The sequence below is a fragment of the Glycine max genome, chromosome 1, assembly GCF_000004515.6.
Source record: "Glycine max cultivar Williams 82 chromosome 1, Glycine_max_v4.0, whole genome shotgun sequence".
Taxonomy (NCBI): Eukaryota; Viridiplantae; Streptophyta; class Magnoliopsida; order Fabales; family Fabaceae; genus Glycine; species Glycine max.
Window position 1 is genome coordinate 36,630,477 of NC_016088.4, and position 15,960 is coordinate 36,646,436.

The 15,960-nt window shown below is 29.9% G+C and overlaps 1 protein-coding gene across 1 annotated transcript; it reads left to right on the top strand.

Annotated features, from left to right (window-relative positions):
* Positions 1–8,119: 8,119 nt before the first annotated feature.
* On the top strand, positions 8,120–10,427 carry LOC100782156 (uncharacterized). Its single transcript, XM_003516267.5, has 5 exons — positions 8,120–8,496; positions 8,611–8,913; positions 8,999–9,260; positions 9,384–9,500; positions 9,642–10,427. Exons 1-5 carry the CDS (start codon positions 8,263–8,265, stop codon positions 9,797–9,799), a joined length of 1,074 nt encoding a protein of 357 aa, XP_003516315.1. The 5' UTR covers positions 8,120–8,262; the 3' UTR covers positions 9,800–10,427.
* The last annotated feature ends 5,533 nt before the right edge of the window (positions 10,428–15,960 follow it).

The window sequence follows — 15,960 nt, forward strand, 5'->3', positions numbered from 1 at the left end:
AGAGAGAGAGAGAGAGAGAGAGAGAGAGAGAGAGAGAGAGAGAGAGAGACGTTAGAGTAGAAAGTTATGGGAAAGTAGAGGTTAATAAATCAAAAAATTATTTATTGTATCATATTCACTTTTTGTGTATACATTCTTTTTCAGTTTTATCCTCTGATTATGAACATTGATTTATTTATGAAGTTAATTATAAATGAATATATATGTCTTGTAAAAGGAGATATAAAAGCGATTATAAGATCCTATATCCCTTTTATCTATTGTTATAGATTACATTTAATTAGTTTAAACTAATTAAATATTTTACAAAAGGAATGATTGAGTATTTCATGTGGAATATTTAAAATATTTTTTTTACTTACTTAATAACAATGAGTTAGGAGATATCGGTGGAATTTGACTCATAAAAAAATAAATATAAATTGATCATAACTACCTTCAATTCATATGATAATTTATAATAGCAGAATTTACACATAATTATATATTTTTTTAATAAATAAAATAAAATAAAATTATGCATTTTAACATATAAAAAAAAGGATGGAAATCATCATTTACTGCATGGAGGATTTTGCCTGAACATCAGATATAATCATAGTGATTATTTTTAAGCATGGTTGTTTTATTCGTGAATCTCTCCTAAGACCCAAGTTCATTTCTCTGCTGTCTTTGTTGTTATATTCCTTCCATCACATTTTTTCATATTTTTTATTATCATCTCTAGTGGTTAATTTTCACTTTATTACCTTTTGAATTATATAAGAAAAAGGGATCGATAAACAAATATAGGCTGATTAGACAGAGGATATATATATATATATATATATATATATATATATATATCAGGATTAACCTACACAGAGCTTAATTAATTTACTAAAAAAAAATCATAAGCAAAAGGATCAAACCTTTGGCAGCCAATATCTTTTTCTCAGCAAACTCTAGAATACTTTCTCACATTATAATCCTCTCTCCAAATGAAGAGACTCAGTCCTCCATCAGTTTTCTGAATTATATCATTTGCAGCTAGTCCACTCAAGGCATTATTGTATTAGTGAATCTACAAAATGATTAGGAAGCATAAAATAGAGAATCGAGCGAGGTAGAAAGACCAGACTCACAAATTGAGACAAAAGAACACAAACCAAAAGTTAACACACCATGTCTTCTATGAATACATAATTTGAACTTGCTCCCTCACCATTACACTTCAACTTGCATAACTAAATAACCAAAGACTATTATTACAAAACATCACAAAGAGGAAAAGTGAAGGCATTATTATCAAAATTGCAATCTACCTCGTAGAATCTCCATGGCGTCATGGCTTAGGCTTCCGACGCAACTATTATGATTGCACGAAGACACAAAACATCAATTTTCTTTGCAAATAGAAAAAAAAAGAAAAGAAAATAGAAGAGAAATAGAGAAAGAAATATGTGAAAACAGAAAAAATGAAAAGAGAAAGATAAGTAATTTCCATTGTAGATTCATTCAAAATCTGAAAGTTGGGATTGCAGTAAAATTGAGGGGCTATATCTTGTGTCTGCATTCATGCGGTTATATTTTTGTGTGAGAGACATCAGATTATCTGTTCTCACATATAGCAATTTTGGTTGTGGGCTTTTGTTGTGTGGCAGTTTTCTTCCATAGCTAAATGATAATGATATTTCTTTTACATTACACTAAAATGAGATATATATTGTTATAGATTATAGATAATATTTACATAAATATATAATAAATAATATTATTTTTATAAAATATTAATCATCTTTATTAAATTAATATATGTTTAATTTTAATGATATTATCAAATATTATATTTATTAAATGTGGTATATATTTATTGAATTTAATAATAAATGTAATGATAATATTTGTATATTAAAAATATAAATTTTTAAAGGAATATATATATATATATATATAAATTTATTTCATAATTACTACTCTTAAAAATTAATTTAATAATTTATTTATTTTATATTTAATTATATACTACTGTTTTAAAATAAAAAGGCTAATTAATTTTCAAAAGACACTAATTAATGAATCAAAAGTTAAAAGTTTTTGTTGGAAAGTGTAATAATACATTTTTCTATTTTTTTTTCTTTGAAAATTTTTGGTATTTTAATTTATTTTAGTAGCATGAAATCAAATTTTGGTAGTTTAAATAGTGGAAAAAATGAGATTGCTAGGCTTAAACCAAAGTCTTCGTAGGAATGATAATTTACTTACATTGTTTACTTGCACGACTAGATGTGCTTGCCTAAAATATATTAATAAAGGTTGGATTAGAAATTGGAGTTTGATTAAAAAATGAGATTGAGAAAATTAAATGAAGTTAACTATTAGCTAACATGCTTAATTAGCAAGGAATTTTCTTGTTCCTTGTAGTTGAGTAAAAAAGAATTTATTTTTCTTAAATTATTAGTCACTTTAGAATTCAAGAAAATGTTAATTACTTTTTTTAAAAATAATCTCGTTAAGGATTAGGATGTCAATAGGGTGGGGTACACTAGTATGTAAATTTGATCACTCTTACTGTCGAATTATAATTATATATTACTTATAGTGTCAATTTTTATGAAAATTGAAAATCAATAAGAAATTGATCAAATAATTCATATTTTAGGATTTGAAAAGCATATATTATATCAATTTTGATTTATAAGGATGAGGTATCAAATAAATTTTGATTGATATAAAATTTGGTAGATATGATCTACATGAAAGGAGTTTTAAATCCAATGATGGATTTTGAGATAAAATTATACAATTAAAAGTTATTAAATAGCGTAATAGTTAGTGTAAGTTGTACCAATGTCAACCCAAAGGTTGAATTAGTGATATAAGACTTTGTTGTGTTCATATGTGAGGAACAATTTATTTAGCAGGATAATTCGTGTTCGATTCCCTTTATGTGTAAAATTTCTTTGAGATAGTGACAACCACACACAACAAATGTGATTAGTCTTTGATCTAGTGATTTGGAGGATATTCATGGTCTCTTAGCCAAGATAAAAAAAAGTTACACCGGTGTCATTTACGTATGTATATATATAAGGAGAGATTAAATTACACCACTATAACTTAAATAATTATTACATCATTCTATAACTTGATATAAAATGTTATTTTTAACTATTCAATCGTTGAATTATATCTACAAATTATCAAGATTGTTTGTGTCAAATTTTGTCAAAATTAAACAATATTAAAAAGGTAATCAAATGATCTATATTTTAGTATATTTTAAAAAATTTATATTTCATCATTTTTAATTTATATGAATGAGGTAACAAATAATTTTGGATTAATATAAAATCTTGTATGTATGAAAGAATTTTTCAATCCATGAGTAAGTTTTAAGAAAATAATATCCAAATGAAAGTTATTAACTAGTGTAATAGTTGGTCAAAGTTACACGGGTCTCTCGCCCCCCCCCCCCCTCTCTATATGTATTTGTGGATTTTAAAATATAAAATTAAAAAAAAGTAAATTTTTTTTGTACCATACACTTGTAATAAAATTAGATAAATTTGAAGTGTATATGTATAGATTATAGCAATAATTTATTTTATATGCAAATACTTGCATGTATGAGTATCTTGCTACTCGTCTTTGCTATGTTAGAGCATCCACAATGAGAGTTGCTTAACAAAAAAAATATTAATGTGTCACATGTGATTTTGAGTTGCTTAAAATTTGAAATAGTTGCTTATATAAGTAATTCTTGCTCATGATTTGCTTAACTTTGTATTAAAAATAAGAGAAAAAAATATTTGAGTTAAATAACTTGTTAACAAAAACTCCCATTGCAGAGAAAATTAATTGAGTTATTTAAGATTGAGGTGAGGTTGCTTATATGAAGACCATTGGAGATGCTCTTAATAAACGGATATTTATTTAACTATCAATTTCCAGTCCATAATGGAATTTACTTATGGATGTTTGCAGATAGAGAATTGTTTTGCCATCCTTAGTGCTAGATAATATACTCCCTCCGTCCTATTATAATTATAAGAAGGAGAAAAAAAATTATTCCAAAATAATTCATCTTAGCTTTTCAATATAACATTAATTATATTTTTTCACTTATATCTCTTATAATATTAATGATGAATAATAAATTCTATAAATGAATTAATGATGATATAAAGTTAATTTTGTAAAATTACTATTATCTTTTATCTATTTATTATTTTTTCTAGATCCATATAAAATGATATAGGAGGACAATTATTTTGGAATGAAAGAGGTATTATATGATAAGAACTATAAAGTGCAATGAATCATTTATGGAAAATATTTAGTTAGATAAGATTATTTTATCATGAAATAAATATAATTAATTATTTTCTTAAAACTTGTGCAATTGTCTTAAATAACAAATAAAATGAGATAAAATTTCATTAACTTTTTTTGTTATCATGTTGGTGGAAAGTGTTTATTAGTTTTATCAAGGGTAAATAGTTACTTTTGTCTTTAAATGTGTAATTCGCTGACAAATGTGTCCTTGAAAGATGAAAATATAAAATTTAGTTTCCGAAAGTATAAAAAGTGCAACAAATATATCCGACCTTTAACATTCGTCCGTCACCGTTAATAAAATAACCTACGTGACACAGAGAGACAAATTTGTTATTGAAATGATTGTCAACGTGGTCATATCTAATTACTAGCATAAGGACATATTTATTATATAATATTTTTTTGACTTTTCGTCTTCCTATTCTGCTCACAAATGCATCCCTGAAAGATGAAAATACAAAATTTAGTTCCTGAAAGTGTAAAAAGTGCGAAAAATATATCTAAAAGTTAATAGTGGATTGTGAGTAATTATTATAATTTTGAAAAATTTATAATGATTGTGACAAAATTTTGGGAGAGTTATATCACACTTGTAAGTGCCTCTTTCCGTTATATAATTTTTAAGTTTCATCAACGGTTGAGACATACATAAAATATTATCAATGGAAGTGAATTTTTATTGTTTTGGCAAATTCTTCTTACTTTTCTTCAACTACAAAAAATAAATAATCATTTGGTTGTTAACTCTTGAATAAATGCTATCAATACAGGAAAAAAAGAAATTTTACTGTAAAACGATAAGAAAATTATTGTTTCTGTTTAATCAAATACTATTTATTTAATTTTTTTTATAATTTTTTCATAATAAAATATGAATGTCTATTATATATGCAATGACATCAAATTAAAAATTATAATAAAAGTTTGTTAATTTTTAATTTTTTTAAAATCATACACAATTATTTTTTTGACTGATCATTTAAAAAGTCATAACCTTAAAAAAGTTATTCCAAAGGAGGTGAATGTTTCTTACAAATTAAAAGTGTCATTACAATTTTCCTTAAAAAATTTTCATGGATCTAATTTAACTATAATGCTTTACAATAAGTATTTTTTTTTTACTTGAACCTTTGATCAAGCATGAGAGTATAAAAAAATTACTTACGAGTTTATAAAACGAGTATTTTTTCTTTTATACTCAATTTAATTTACGAGTTTGTTAAAAAAAATTTATTGCAATCATTATAAAATTTTCCAAATTATAATAATTAGTCACAATCTACTATTAACGTTTAGGTATATTTGTCGCACTTTTTACACTTTTAAAAACTAAATTTTATATTTTCATTTTTCTAGGACGCATTTGTCAAATTCGTCCCTTTGTGCCGGGTAGACTATTTCATTAATAGTGACATATAGAAGTTAACGGACGGATATATCTGTTGTACTTTTTACACTTTTAGGACTAAATTTTATATTTTCATCTTTCAGGGACACATTTGTTGCTGAATTATACATTTAGGGACACAAGTGACTATTTATCCTTTTATCAATGACTAATTTTCATTGTAAAATTTGATAGATCACCTTTAATAATTTTCTTTTCTAAATACCATTATTTTCTTTTATAAACATGACCCAAGACTTTATTCAATAATGCGAGTTCAGTTATTTTCAGACCAAATAATGTTGGTAAGCTTTACTAGCATTAAACATCAACATCTGAAACAAATTAGCAATTATCACAATTTTCATTAATGTTAAAATTAAACTTTATTAGCATTAGTAATGGGGGTTATTAAATATTGGTGATGAAACTTTTTACAAATAATAAAATAAACTTAATTTTAATCTTGATCAACAATTATAATTATTTGAACTATTTAAAATGATAATCTTGACTTTGTTTTTACTTAAAAATAGCTAAAAAATATTGAACTATTCTTCGTGATTACGTTACTGTAAAACAGAAGGCATCAAGTTCTGTAAATAATAAAAGGTTAACATTCAAAATTAGTTTTTTTTTTCCTTTTCATTATAAGAAAAACTTTTTATTTTAATTTATCCATCATATTGAATTTGAAGATAATATTATTTTTATTTTTTAATTACATCTTTATTAATAAAATAAAAGAATAATAGATGAAGTGCTAAAGTAATGAATCAGAATGATAAATATTATCATATCAATAATTTATAAATAATCTTAGCACAATTGGAAAATATAAGATATATTTTTTAATTCATGTATTCTAACATTAAACAACTTAAAAAAAGGGAGTATTAAGACTTAAGACACTCCTTAGGTCATATCTCTATTTGATTTTTAACAACATAATATCAAATAAAAATGATAACAAGTTTAAAAGTGGAAATTATTAATTGATAAAAGTAATTTTTTATTCATTAAATAATAACCAATAATATTTTGAGGAAATAATATATGCATTAACTATCTAAAATTTTTTATACTCTTATCAAATCGCAAATTATCATAATAAATTTATTAATTTTAGTAATAATTAATACTTTAAAAGTCATATAAAAGAAATTTTTATTTATTGACATCATAAAAACTTTTACACTTCACAAAACATGATCATTAAACTCAAATTTATAAAAAAAATAAAATAAGAATTATAATTATTAATTAAAAATCAACAAACATACGTCAACAACTTTACATATTATTTTTTTTATAGATTTTATCATTAACTTATTTTTTCAATTTTCATCAACAATTATAATTCCTTAATTTAATTTAGGTAAATTGTTAATGTATAAATATTTATAACGCATAAAATTGACATAATAATGTAACCATCTATTTAGCAAAAAAGAATGATGTAAGAGTGATAGTTACATACTCCAAACAATATTAGTTTTGATTCAATTACTTAGAGACATCCTTAATTTTTAACCCATAACAAAAATCATGTATACATATCTACGCAATAAATTAATTAGAAATAGTTTTAGATTAAAATTTCAAAAAGTAATTATTATAAAAGTAAAAATATGACCGTCCTGAAATAATTTTATAACTTTTTCTCTCCAATTTTTTTATATCTTATTATAAATCCTCTTATAAATTTTCCTACTAAGAGGAAAAATTTAGAATTATCCTATTAAATAATTATAGATAAAAAAATCTTTAAATTAATGTATTAAAATTAAATCCGTTTTTCTTTTATTTTACCTTTTAAACACTATTTTTTACTTTAAAAATCAAATTATTTTCCATTTTACAAATTGAAATATTTATTTTCAAAATTTTCTATTTACAACCTGCATTTACGGTTTTTTAAAAATTAAATTCTAATTGATTATTTTACCATTCTCAAATTAAATTCTAATTGATTATTTTACCATTCTCAAATTAAATTCCAACCTTAATTCATTAAAAATTTTCCTTTTTCTTTCTTTTTCAAATAATGATTTTACGACAAATATTCCTTTTCGGAATCCAAATTTCCCCCTCACGTGTTTAGTGCTGTTATGCCAAACAATACGACCCATCGACAAAGAGAAACCGAGTAAGTAACCATCCCGAAACGGTAGAAGTTACAAAAATGCATGAAAGGCGCGTGCACCACACTGTCACCTAAACGCGCGTGAGGCCAAAAGCACCGCCTCTTTTCTCTCTCCACAGATCCACACTCCTTCCCCCTCTCTCTAGTTTCTACCCCACACCCCAAAAATTTATTAATTTTATTTTTAATAATAATTAATAATTAAAAAAAAAAACCAAAACCGTTTCACTGTGTGTTCGAGACGGAGTGTACTTAAGGGGAATGCCTCTGTTCGATACAAACCCTCTTTCTCACAGATCCATATCTTCACTTTCTCTCTTCTTTCTTTCTTTTCTTCACTCACTCTCTTCATTACTCTTCTCAAATTCTTCCCAAATTCAAATTCAAATTTCTTTGATTGTGTTTTTCCATGGCTGACAATTTGGACGACGGCGAGTTTTGGCTCCCTCCTCAGTTTCTCACCGACGACGACGACGACACGTCGTTCAACAATGCCAAAAACGACGCCGTTTCGAAGTCTCTGTTTTTCAGCTCCTCCAGCGAGACCGAGAGCGACGAGGAGGACCACCACCTCGCCGAGTTGACTCGCCGCGTCGCTCTCGAACTCGATCTCAACAACAACAACAACTCTGCAAAACCCAAGGTGACCAACAAAAAAAAGAAGAAAGAAAAGAAAAAAAACAAACTCAGCACTTTGTCCACTTTGTCTTCTTCTTAATAAATAGAGAACTTAATTTATTGTGTTTTGTTTGTTTAGGGCGTGTTTGGGGGTGGTTCTCCGCAGTCAATCCTGAGCGCGTTCGGGAGCAGCGGGAAAGGGTCGAGCCCAAACGGCGCCGTTCCCCACGTGAACTCCTCGTCCACGTGGGATCTGCTGCGGGCAGCCGCAGGGGAAGTCGAGAGGATGCGCGACGGTTACAGCTTTCTGACGCCGTCTCCCGTTGCTGCTGCTGCTCAACCCAACGCTGTTAACGGCGTCGTGTTGGGATTTTACTATCAGCAGCCGCAGCTGCACCAGCAACAACCGTCGCATTCTCAGCAGCAGTTACAGATTGCGCAAGTAAGTGAAAACGCAAACAGCTTTTAATTTTATGCTCTATTTTTTAATTGGTGCATATTTTTTAAATTTTTTTATTGTTTTGTAGTTTGAGATGATGAGGAAGCAGCAGCAACAGAGGCAAATGGTCCCTCCCAACAGAGGAAGGAACAACAACAGCAGCAACAACGTTGTTAGGGTAGGGAACGTTGTTAATGGGATAGGTTTGTCTGCTTCTGCATGGCCTCCTAATGGGTCTGGCATGAGGGCCGTTTTTCTTTCTGGCAAGAGAGAAAGAAGCACCGGAACCGGCGTGTTCTTGCCTCGCTGTGTTGACACTCGCAATAATAATGAATCTCGCAAGAAGCCAGGTAATCATTCTAGTCAATTTAATTAAACATGATATAATAATGGTTTTAATTAATTAAAATAATTAATATTTTTTATTAATTGCAATTACTGACTTGGTTTTTTTTTTTTTACGGGTTTTGCAGTGTGCAATACTGTGTTGGTGTCTGATAGAGTGGCGCAGGCGTTGAATCTGGAGGGTGTGGTGGGTGGTGGCCGTGGCCACAAGCAGCAACACAAGCCTCGTTTCAATGGGGAAAATGGTAAAGTACATTTTTCATTTTTCTTGTGGGTTTATATTTATTTATTACGGAGTATTTTTTGATTTTTTTTAATAATTATTGGGGGTGGGGAACAAGTTTTTATGGGTATGTGAAATTCTGAATTGTTGGTGTCATGTGCAGGATCGCCGGTTTCAAGGGTTAGGAGTAACAATAATAATAATAATCATTATGGTTATGGTTATTCCCATCATCAGAAGCGTAACAACTTGAAGCCGCAGCAGCAGCCACAAGTTGTGGTGAACCATGAGATCCAGTTGCCTCTGGAATGGACTTATTGAAATGAACGAATGATGAATGTAGTCATGGCTAGTCTAGTCTTTTTATTATTATTATTTTTTGGTTTTGGGGGAATGGGTGTAGTTTTTACTTTTTATATTTTTTTGGGGTTGGGGAAATGGGTAACAGTTTTTAGTTTTTATTTTATTTTATATTCTACAGGATGAATAGCAATATCTTTATATAAGGGTAGAAGAAATTAAGAAGTAGGGATTTTGTTTGGTTTGGGAGAAAAAAGGAATTATAGCTTCTTTTTTTTTTTTGGTTTATCGGTAGAAAATAACAACATTTGGGGGGTCTATGGATAAAGCCATTGATGGCGGTAGGAGCAGCAGAAGATGGTGGCAGTGATATCAGTAACTTTTGTTTTAATGGCTTGGGAAAGGCAAAAAGCGGTGGGATGGGTTATTAATTTTTTTGCCCCTCTTTTTCTGTGGTTTTGGATAAAATAATTTGAAAAGTTGAAGAGGCATAAGCAGGATTTGCTGAGGTTACAGCCTTTTTTCCTATAATTGAATCAGAATGTAATCATTTGGGAGGGAAGTCATTACTGTACTCTGATATTTTACAGCCTGGACACCCCAATTACTATGAATCAATAATGCAATGGAAATGAAAATTTACATTTAATGATGTCTTTATCTGTGGTTAGTTTACTGTATTCAAATTTCAAATGTTAAACCGTCGAGACCCTTGTTTTGTAGGTATTACTTTGATACTGGCTTAATGACAGGTGTTAGTGTAATTAATTACTGTGTTAAATTGGTAAATCGCTATCTTAAATTCGAAGGAAATGGTTTGACTGGTTGACAACTCAGTCTTGCTAGTGTAAATTGGAGTTACGTTTGCTTTGCTTACCCCAAGAAGCAGTGGCAGCTGGATTTGATTTGTACTCGTAGCACTGTTCGTATTCGTTTAGAATTATGTTATTCTAATACTCCTATTTTACTATAGTACTCCTTTTAATTATGAGAGATTATGACATCATATAACTTATAATATGTATCTTTTCTCTCAGTGTATTTTTTTCTCTCACTAAGTATAGAATAACATTTTGGTTGTTCTACTATATTTATCCTTTAATCATACACCACATTTCGATTATAACTATTTGTATTTTTGTGGGTATTAGGGTGACTTTTTTAAACTAAAAGAAAAACAATTTTAATAGAAATTCTTTTTAAAGTTTTTTTAAGGAGGAAATATGATTTTCTTTTTAAATAAATCAAAAAAGGAATTGTTTTAAACAAAATCAGAAATTACATTTTTTTATTAAAAAAACATTTAAAAAACAAAATTAAACAACTAACCCTTAATTTAATTTTAGTTTACTTATGTTTTTTTACTGTTAAGATATTCATTATGCATTTCACTATTAGTGTGATTGAAAATGATTTAAATATATTTATATAACATAGTAGTAGTATAAGTAATATAGTTTTACTACATTTAACGGGTAATACTATATCAAAACTCTAAATTAGTCGGCACTTATTTTTTATCCGTTCATACATTTAACCAATTGTGGATTGTGTATTCTTCTTGATTGTCTTCAAATTTTGAAATCTAGTTTGAATTAAGAAAAGCAAGTAGTAGGAACAGAAATATTTTTAAAGCGAGTTAGGACTTTTGCTTTTTTGGGGTTGTGGCCTTTACTAGGTAAGAATTTTATTTCGTTATTTTCTAACTGGGTTTGGCCATGTAGGACCTGTTGTTTAAGCGGGCCCGCTTTGACACGTGTAATGTGCCAAGAATGTTTTGTTTTACTTTTTTCATTAAGAATGTTCAGGGAATAGTTTTAGATTTCCTTTTTATTTATGGAAAAAAAAAATTGTTTCTAAACTTACCAAAATAAATGCCTAGAATATAGGAATAGTCCGATCTCTTTTTTTTTTTTTTAATTTGTTCTCCTAATTTTTATAAATTCTAAAATGATTCTCTTACTTATTTTATTTATGATAAATTAATCCTTTAAAAAAATTGATCATTTTTTAATACAATTTTAAACTTTTTTTTATTCAAAATGTGAAATTTGTCTTATTAAAGACACATACCTGAAAATTATAGAAATCAATTAATGTTTGAATGATAAAGGTCATAAATCCAGTGAAAATCTTGTGAAAAATGAGTCTCATAAATAATAAGAAAAAAATGTAATATTAGATTTTTAAGTTTTTGATTACTCCTAAGACTAACTTTTTATGTATTTTTCATCTTTTTTATGTGTTTTTGTTGGTCTGAACATTAATTGATTTTCATAATTTTTATGTACAAGAATCTAAGACAACAAATTTCATATTTTGAATAAATTAATAGAAGTTGAAAGTTGTCATGCTCAAAAATTGAAAACAAATAATTTTTTGAAAGGACTAATTTATCATAAATTAAATAAGGAGACCATTTTATAACTTTTGAAAGTTAGGAAACTCATTTAAATAAAAAAATAAGTTAAGGAACTATTTGTATATTTTAACCAAAATAAATTATAAGTAATTAGCTATCAATTCACAATACCGAATGTGTTGTAATTTTCATAAAAATTAATTTTAAAATTTAATTATAATTTATTGACTATAAAATTTTTAGTAGTATTATGTAACAAATAATAATTACAAACATTTATTTTTATTTCGTTACCAAATTATGTGTATTATTAGTTCTTTAATAAATATTTGAATTTAATTGGCATATATCATTGTATATTGTAAATTAATCAAAAATTATTTCTACATATCAAAAATCAAAAATCATTTTTATATGATGTTTATGCTTGAGTGTATGTAATATTTATTCTATACACATAAAAATCTTCCTACAAAGATTGACCAATTGTATAAGAATGAATGTATGTTTAGATTAAAGTTGAAAGAGATCAAAAATATTTTTTATTCTGGAAGTAACAACTTTTATCTCTAAGTTGTACATTATTTCTAACTTTATCTATAATCTATCGGCTATTATCTACAAACTAGTAATTATCTGCAAAGGCGGTAACAATTCCTACAAATAAGGACTCGCAACTCCCTCTACACACTATAAGTACTAGGTTCTCTCGTACGCTATCGAACACACACACCTATGAGCATACACAACTCACACATTCATTTGTACTCACTTGAGGCAAACACCTTCATACCTGCTCATATACTTATTCTCTCATATTCTCCTAACTCATATACTTACTTGAGCGTCAGAGTCATTTGTTTTGTAGGTCTTCCCTCTTGTCCTCCTAACAAAGGTCACTCTTTAGCTGGTGTGGAGTCCAGGAGCCCACCTTAGCCACGTCCACCCTGACGTGTACCAGCTTCGGATTTTGGTAAGTACATTTGGTACCCACTGTTGGGCCGCGGTAAAACATACCCCGGAGTTTCTCATTATCTTCCTCTTTTACCCATGGTAAACACGCAGTCTGACCTCAGACGCGAGATCCCTTTCGAAGGCTCCAATCCTCTTGTAGTAGCCATGCCAGATACTGATACTTTCCAACAACTCCAAAACCACATTGCGAAGATGAAGCGACGCCATGAGGAGGAGCTTAGAAAGCTAAAGGCTGACCACAATCAGTTGGAGGCTCGTTTTAGAAGCCCCCAGGACGACGAGCACTCTGTTCATACATTGCCCAAGCGCACTCATGGGGAATCATACCCCCGGCGCACAATTAACACACAAGATGATCCAAGTGATGGAAGCTTGCTTGTGGAGCTTCTATGGAGGCTGGATCTTTGAGCTTCAATGAGATCCTTCAATGGTGATTTTACACCATGGAGATGCAGCGGAAGACAAAGGAGAAGAGGAGAGGGGAGACACCATCCACTAGGGAATAAGCCAAGGAAGAAGGAGCTTCACCACCAAGAATTGCCTTGGATAAGAAGCTTGAAGAGGATGCTTTAATGGAGGAAAAGAAAGAGAGAAGAGGGGAGCACGAAATTGAAGGAATAAAAGAGGGAGAGAAGTGGAACTTTGAAGTGTATCTCATATGACTTTCATTCATCAAAGTTACAACAAGTGTTACACATGCTTCTATTTATAGACTAGGTAGCTTCCTTGAGAAGCTTTCTTGAGAAAACTTCCTTGAGAAGCTTCTTTGAGAAAACTTCCTTGAGAAGCTAGAGCTTAGCTGCACACACCCCTCTAATAACTAAGCTCACCTCCTTGAGAAGCTTCCTTGAGAAGATTCCTAAAGAAGCTAGAGCATAGCTACACACACCCCCTATAATAGCTAAGCTCACCCCCATGCCAAACTACATGAAAATATAAAAAAAGTCCCTAATACAAAGACTACTCAAAATGCCCTGAAATACAAGGCTAAAACCCTATACTACTAGAATGGCCAAAATACAAGGCCTAAAAGAAGGAAAAATCTATTCTAATATTTACAAAGAAGAGAGGACCCAACCTTGGTCCATAGGCTTAGAAATCTACCCTGGGATTCATGAGAACCCCAAGGCCTTCTTTAGCAGCTCTAGCCCAATCCTCTTGGAGTCTTCTATCCAATACCCTTGCGGGGTAGGATTGCATCATCCCCTCCACCTTGGAAAGGATTTGACCTCAAATCCCGAGGTTCTTCATATTCTGGGCTCCTTCCCTTGACACCTGTAAAAAGAATAAAAATATATGTATTAGTGGTGTTGGGTATGTTAGAGTAGGGTAAGGTCTGAAAACCCCTTTCATGGACATTTTCCTATGAGGGGACATTGTTCCTCACCAACTCAATGAGTGGTGCTACAAGTAAAGAAAAATATGGGACAAACCTTTTGTAAAAGTTTGTTAAGTCATGGCAGCCCCAGATTTCCCTTATACTTGGTGGAGTGGGCCAATCAAGAATGACCTTTATTCTCTTAGGGTCTGTGGAAACCCCTTGACCACTATTTAAAAAATTAAGGAAAGTAATGCAATAAAGCGTACCTTTTTCTATATTTTCGTGTTGATTATTCCTACAAAAAAATAAGACAAACCTAAGGTGTCCCATATGAGCACCTAAGTTTGTATTAAAACCAAAAATAAGAACAAACCTACCTAATGAGTCCCTATGTACATGAATCATGAAGATGTTGTGTGCATGACTGATTTTACAAAAGAAGGTTGCGACACTCAACACATTCATCATATCACTTATTTTAGGGATTTGGTGCCTAATAATACCTATTTTGGGCACCAACAGAGCACAAGGATTTAAGCTCTTATGAACCAAACCCTCATCCAACAACTCCTTTACTTGGGGAATAACCTCAAGCCCAAGAGGTGTGGCAGTGCTAACAAGTGTCTTTTTAAAAAGGAAAAGATGTGGAGGTTGTCTACGAGGGAAAGTTTCTTTAATATTTGTCTTTATTTCAAAATGACTTTCCTTCTTAGCTAACCTCTTGGAGGAGACACTTAACCATTAAAGGTTGTCCTTCTTCTTGGGGATAGATTTCTTCCCTAGATTCTTCCCCTATTGCTTCTTCATTTTCATTAGAGTTAGGTGAAGTAGTAGCCTCATCTTGGCTACTATAAATGTCTTGGCCCCTCATAATCATGGTTTTCGTGCTGGGGCATTGAGAAGTAATGTGTCCTCTTCCAAGACATTTAAAGCACTTTATAGAGCTAGTCTTCTCTTGCATACTAGCCTTAGGGGCTTGCTTTTCTATTATCTTCCCCTTATCATCTTTGGGCTTAGAAGGTATCACCCCTAAGATTCCTTGACCTTAGTCTTTCTTTGGATAAGAGTGAGAGCCATAAGATTTTGAAGTAGACTTCTCTTTAAGTTGTTGCTCTACCCTTATTTCACAATCTAAGTTAGCCTCTACATTGTCCTTCTCATAGAAGTATGGGAGGTTAATGTTAGCCTCTTGAGGCTTTCTTTCCTTTTCTCTCCTATGGGAGTGAGGTCTAAGATGTGACCTATGCCTTCCTTCATAATAGTCGCGAAGTTCTTCACTTAGGCTCTTGCAAGAGTTATGACTACTATAGGAGGCATGTTTTTCTCTTTTCATTTCTTTCATTATTTTTCTTCTTTCTTCCTCTCTTATTTTATTTCTTTCATCTTGACTTATTTCTTCCACTCTTTTTTTTTTTCCTTTTTCTTTTCTCTCATGTTTTTCTTTCCATAACTTGAGGGAACTCAACTCATCTAAGATTCTAGATAAAGGGTCTTTATGACTAGTACCCTTGCCATTAACACTAG

Coding starts and splice junctions, on each gene's coding strand:
- LOC100782156 (XM_003516267.5), top strand. CDS start 8,263: ATGGCTGACAATTTGGACGACGGCGAGTTTTGGCTCCCTCCTCAGTTT. Junction 8,497..8,610: donor ACAACTCTGCAAAACCCAAG/GTGACCAACAAA, acceptor TTGTTTGTTTAG/GGCGTGTTTGGGGGTGGTTC. Junction 8,914..8,998: donor AGCAGTTACAGATTGCGCAA/GTAAGTGAAAAC, acceptor ATTGTTTTGTAG/TTTGAGATGATGAGGAAGCA.